This window comes from Galeopterus variegatus, unplaced genomic scaffold (genome assembly GCF_000696425.1).
Source record: "Galeopterus variegatus unplaced genomic scaffold, G_variegatus-3.0.2 Scaffold107, whole genome shotgun sequence".
NCBI lineage: Eukaryota > Metazoa > Chordata > Mammalia > Dermoptera > Cynocephalidae > Galeopterus > Galeopterus variegatus.
In genome coordinates this window covers 816,055-822,309 of record NW_007726218.1, presented here as the reverse complement: position 1 = coordinate 822,309, position 6,255 = coordinate 816,055, and the positions used below count along the sequence as shown (strand labels likewise).

At 39.4% G+C, this 6,255-nt stretch overlaps 1 protein-coding gene across 1 annotated transcript in view; it reads left to right on the top strand.

Annotated features, from left to right (window-relative positions):
• Positions 1-6,255, top strand: part of LOC103601475 (protocadherin alpha-11-like) — a 17,067-nt gene that overhangs the window by 2,377 nt on the left and 8,435 nt on the right. Inside the window, exon 3 of the mRNA XM_008585890.1 lies at positions 4,920-6,248. Coding sequence (XP_008584112.1) covers positions 4,920-6,248 — 1,329 coding nt within the window. The remainder of the gene's footprint in view (positions 1-4,919; positions 6,249-6,255) is intronic.

Sequence of the window (6,255 nt, the reverse complement as noted above, 5' to 3'; positions counted from 1 at the left end):
GTCCAGCCTGTTGGTGCTGACACTGCTGCTGTACACGGCGCTGAGGTGCTCTGCGCCACCCATCGAGGTCGCGTGCGAACCTGGGAAGGCCACGCTGGTGTGCTCCAGCGCGGTGGGGAGCTGGTCGTACTCGCAGCAGAGGAGGCAGAGGGTGTGCTCTGGGGAGGAGCCACCGAAGGCCGACCTCATGGCCTTCAGCCCAGGACTTCTTCCGTGTCCTGGATCTGCAGATGGAATGGGAGAAACACCTGCTCTTTTGGACTCCGCTGGGAAGGTGGGTTGACCTAGCATTTTGTTTATGTGTATAATTATTTATTTAGCCTTTAAATATTTTTATTACTTCCTATGGTACATTTAAATCTTTTTTATTTATTTTTGAGGAGTCTACAGATTATTTTAGTTTTCAAAAGTGAACCCCTTAAATTTAAAGGAGACTTTCGTGTTTTGACTTTCCAAATGAGAGTCGTCATAAACTGTACATTAAACAAATATTTATTGGGTGCTGAATCAATTGTATTTAGAACCTGGGATGAGAGTGTCATTGAATTCTTAATACTGAGCTTTTATAGCAACTAAAAACTATTAGGTGTGAAAACCAATTTGGTTATTCATTCAGTAAACCTCAACACCACTGTATCATTTATTCATTTCTAAATTATGAACTGTATTTTATTGTTTATAAGAAACCCTAGCAGAAATATATAGTAACTGTTACTTGTTAAGTTTTTAGTTCTACATTTCTCTGGTTCCAGCGTTTCTAAAGATGTGGTTCTTCAGCACCCCTCCATATCTATTACTTTAATAAGGAACTTCCCCTAAACTCTAAAAAACAGTTGCTCCACTTTAGGAATCCAATTCTGTCAATAAATGTTACAATGTAGACCTCATTTTGACTTTTATAAAATATGTTTCTAAATTTCTGACAATTTGAAGTATAAGAAAATGTTGATGGATGATCTTTTCTACACTTAGAAATTTTCTTGAAATTCATTTTTCTCCTGATATTGGAGAAAATATTTTCTGACTGGTTCTTTCTTCAAAAAGACATTCTTCCTTTTATTGAAATTTTCTCAGTTTAGTGATAAAATGCTGAAGCATGGAAAGATTCTAAACTTTGAGTTCTCTTGAAATTCTTAGTTTCTAATATAGAAAATATGGCTACCAGTTTAGACGAGGATTTACTTTTTCGGTCAGCAGTCAACAGTCAGGAATCTGGATATGAGATTGTACACCATTAAAGTCACTGCATATTACATTTATATTTTCTGGATTGTAGTTTGTGACTTTCAAATTGGTGATTCTTCACACTGTACCTATATTACAAGGTATCTTTTTGTTTACTAACTTATGTTTTAGAAACTTCACTTGTACTCATGCTTAGCTTTCATTATGTGATTTATATTTATCTTGTAGCTATTTTATTTATGTTGTGTCAGGTATTATATAAGGTATTCTTTAATTAGAAGATCAGCAGAGCAAAATAAGAGTGGCCTTGAGTATAGAGCCACAATAATAACTATAAAAATGAAAGTAAAATTTATTTAAAATCAAATATTTTAGAATGTTTTCCTTTCCCTCTAAAATATATGTTTGGAATATGCTACAACAGTCTTTTTTTTATCTTTCTTCATTTTATGTCTTTCAAAACTTTAGTAGTCTCTGAGCCCTTGTCATTAAACCTGTTTTTTTCTATCAGCACAACTCACCTTGAATCCAGTCCTATACTTTCAAGTATCTCTGTCTGTGCATGTTTTTCAGGTTCCATGTGCCATCTGAACCTGGGGCCAAGTGTTTGATTATGTGATATGGACTGAGGGGTGCTATAAATGTTATTTGCAAAATAACCATAAACAAAAAACAAAAACAAAAAACCTCCTCTAATTTCTTAGACCTAGTATTTATTGAGCCTTTATTATATCCTCCTTAATTAAAATTTTATTTCTTATTATTGATGGTTGTATTGATGTAATTGGTAATTTAGTTCTTTATATTAATATTTATTGTCTCCCAGAGTATGGACTGTCATCATATGCAAATTCTCAGAAGAGCTGTGAACACATAGTAATGAGTATCTTTTGGTGTCATCAGGATGCATGAGCACATTGGGATCCAGGGAGGCTGGAATTCAAAAAGGCCAGCAAGTACAAAACAGAGGAGAGAGCATTGAAGACTCCTTAGTATTTTGCTATCCCTGTATGCTTCTATAGCCAACATTCCTTAATTCAAGCCAGAATCATGATACCAATAATGAAGCTCCTCCAACACCAACTCTTTTCAAATTGTAGTTACTAGATAGGGTGAACTAAGTCATCACCCAATTTCAGACACTTTTGAGAGTGAAAGGGACACTCTAAATTAGCATACAAGACCACAGACTAAAATGAGCCTGTCTAAGGCAAATTGGAGTTTGTGGTTATCCTATCCTTGGACCTGCTAACTCTAACTGCATTAGCATTACCTGGAGTCCTCCTTGAACATTCTAATTCAAGACTCTACCTCAGAATTTCTGAAATGAGCAGTACAAATAAATTTGCACTTTAACGAACACCCGAGGAAATTCTTATCCAACTGAAGTTTTACATCCGTAGCCCTATTTGGTACTTTACAAAGCAAGTTCCTATTATTAAAAGGATGTAACTTAATCAGCTCCTACTTCTTATTGAATATTGGAGATCCAAAATGGGATATTTATGTTACTACTTGATATAAAATGAACATTAGCAGGAATGAATTTTAGTGTTTGTCATTATCTTGTGTTGAGATGATTAATCAATGATAAACTTATAGACTACAGATAATAGCTCAAAGTGAGCATTGGTATTGTGGATGGATGGATTGATAACTAACTGCATTTCAATGCATGCTTTATTAAAAAAGTAATCCCTAAAATCAGAACTTGAATAAATTTTGACACTGGAGTCATTCCAAAGGAGTAGAGCAGTAGCAAAACAGAATTTAGTAGGACACATAAGTTAATGGATTGAGTGACCCTCATTCCTGTCATTTTTCTTATCCACAAAAATTGTTGTTCTTTTGTTCATATTTTAATAACTAAGAGTTTAAAATTATTGACATGTTAAAAATCTCTCGTACAAGTCATAACATCATTAAATTAACGAAATCAACCTCTGTATAGGACGAAAGATTCTGTTATTGCTTTCCGTTTTTGGAAAAAGAGAAAACTCATTTTACCAGCAGCATGGATATATTAGTGGAGATTTTGGTTTTTGGATTTTGATTCCAAGAACTTTGAAAGAGGAAAAAAAAAAATTTTTTTTTTTACTGCATGTGGTTACAAAATACTTTATTGAAATTGATAAAACTATTAGATAAATTTCAGAACTGTACCTTTAGGTATTTGAAAACTTAAATATAACAGTGGTGAAAGCAGTTGCTTTTAAAAGTAGAAATTATAAATTTGTTAATTACTTTATTTAGAGTCATAACTAAGATTCTTTTTGCCCATTTAAGATATCATACAGTGTAAAAAAAATCATAAAGTGAAACATCTCCCCTCCCTGTATAACTGATTTATCAATACAACACTTTTCTGTTTTCTTAAAGACAGGAACCACCACTCTCAGACAGCAGAGTAGCATTAATAAAGGCACTGTAGAGTGACAACATTCTAACATTCTCTATGTAGTAATTTTTCCTGATGAGCCAAATTTGGTTTTGAGCATCATGAAAAAAAAATGGCCAGATTGAAGTCTGAGCATAATTCCCATTTGTGAAGCACTCATGCCCCTTAAGGTACTATACTAGCCACTTAATATATCATAATTTATGCAATTACCATATTACTACTATACCAGTATTATGAAAATGGAAACTGAGACAGAGAGAAGTTAAATAATTTCCCCTAAGTCACATGGGTAGTAAGAAGAATAATAGAAATCTATGTGAAGAAATGTCTGATGTTGAAGGCAGTGATCTCTCTATATTCTAGAGATGATTGTAACTTAGGAATTGAAAACACTTCACAGATAATTGATGTTTGAGATTAGTATCTATGTAAGGTTTATTGAATCTCAAAATTATAACTAGGAGAAGTTAATTAAGCATCGGAATTTTAGAGATGTAAACTTGTCATCCAACGAAATACTAGTACACTCAGTAGTATGTAAATATTAAGAGCAGTTTGAAATTTAGCTAACGATAATTATGTGGTTATGGAGATTCCACATTAAAGAAAACTTTTCACTTAGGATCTACATTATTATTATTATGCAAAAAAGACACAATGAAAGGTTTTGAAAGTCCTTAGAAATAAAAATGCATAAAAATTGAATTAAAAAATATGAATGAAAGAAAATTTAAACTCGTGGAATTTTACTTACACATTAAGCCACCGGATGTCGCTGTCGTCCACAACATAGCTTTCTAGAACAAAAGCAGAACACACTGTTTCTCAAGGACTAGGAAGTAGCTACATTCCCAGATATCGGCCATTTCATTTCTTAAAGAAAATGGATGTAAAAAATCGAACAAGAAATGTCTCAGCCAGTGCGCATTCTCGACCGCTGATTCATCGATGTGTAGAACAAGAGAAAGGTACGAAGCTGGTCTCCAGATCGAGCCGCCCAGGAGGTCAGCGCCTGCTGCTCTCGCTTCTGCTCCTCGCATTCTGGGAGGCGGGGAGCGGCCAGCTCCACTACTCGGTCCCCGAGGAGGCCAAACACGGCACCTTCGTGGGCCGCATCGCGCAGGACCTGGGGCTGGAGCTGGCGGAGCTGGTGCCGCGCCGGTTCCGGGTGGCGTCCAAAGGCAGAGAGGACCTTCTGGAGGTAAATCTGCAGAATGGCGTTTTGTTTGTGAATTCTCGGATCGACCGGGAGGAGCTGTGCGGGCGGAGCGCGGAGTGCAGCATCCACCTGGAGGTGATCGTGGACAGGCCGCTGCAAGTTTTCCATGTGGAGGTGGAGGTGAAGGACATTAACGACAACCCCCCGGTATTTCCAATGACAGTAAAGACTATCCGGTTTCCCGAATCGAGGCTGCTTGACTCGCGGTTTCCTCTAGAGGGAGCATATGATGCAGATATCGGAGTAAACGCTCTTCTCTCCTACAAGCTCAGTGCCAGTGAGTTTTTCTTTCTAGACGTACTGACAAATGATGAACTAAGCCAATCTTTGTCTCTTGTGCTGGGGAAATCTCTGGACAGAGAGGAAACTTCTCAGGTTAATTTGTCACTGGTGGCTACAGATGGTGGCAAACCTGAGCTCACAGGCACCATTCAAATACTTATTAAGGTATTAGATGTGAATGACAACGAACCTACTTTTGCCCAATCAATTTATAAAGTACAATTGTTAGAGAACGCTGCGAATGGAACCTTAGTGGTTAAATTAAATGCTTCTGATGCAGATGAAGGGTCAAACAGTGAAATTGTGTATTCACTCAGTAGTGGTGTGTCTTCCACTGTACAGACTACGTTCAAAATAGATCCCAACTCAGGTGAAATCAGAACTAAGGGAAAATTAGATTATGAAGAAACGAAGACCTATGAGATTCAGGTCATTGCATCTGACAAAGGAACCCCGTCAATGTCCGGACACTGTAAAATTTCAGTAAAACTCGTGGACGTCAATGATAACACACCAGAAGTCTCAATAACGTCTCTCTCACGTTCCATCCAAGAGAATGCTGCCCTGGGCACCGTCATCGCCCTCATCACAGTGTCGGACAGCGACTCTGGTGTAAACGGGCAGGTCATCTGCTCCTTAACATCTCACGTCCCGTTTAAACTGGTGTCCACCTTCAAAAACTACTATTCACTGGTACTGGACAGCACCCTGGACCGCGAGAAGGTGTCTGCCTATGATCTGGTGGTGACAGCGCGGGACGGGGGCTCGCCTTCGCTGTGGGCCAAGGCCAGCGTGTCCGTGGAGGTGGCCGACGTGAACGATAACGCGCCGGCGTTCGCGCAGCCCGAGTACACGGTGTTCGTGAAGGAGAACAACCCGCCCGGCTGCCACATCTTCACGGTGTCGGCGCGGGACGCGGACGCGCAGGAGAACGCGCTGGTGTCCTACTCGCTGGTGGAGCGGCGGGTGGGCGAGCGTGCGCTGTCGAGCTACGTGTCGGTGCACGCGGAGAGCGGCAAGGTGTACGCGCTGCAGCCGCTGGACCACGAGGAGCTGGAGCTGCTGCAGTTCCAGGTGAGCGCGCGCGACGCTGGCGTGCCGCCTCTGGGCAGCAACGTGACGCTGCAAGTGTTCGTGCTGGACGAGAACGACAATGTGCCCGCGCTGC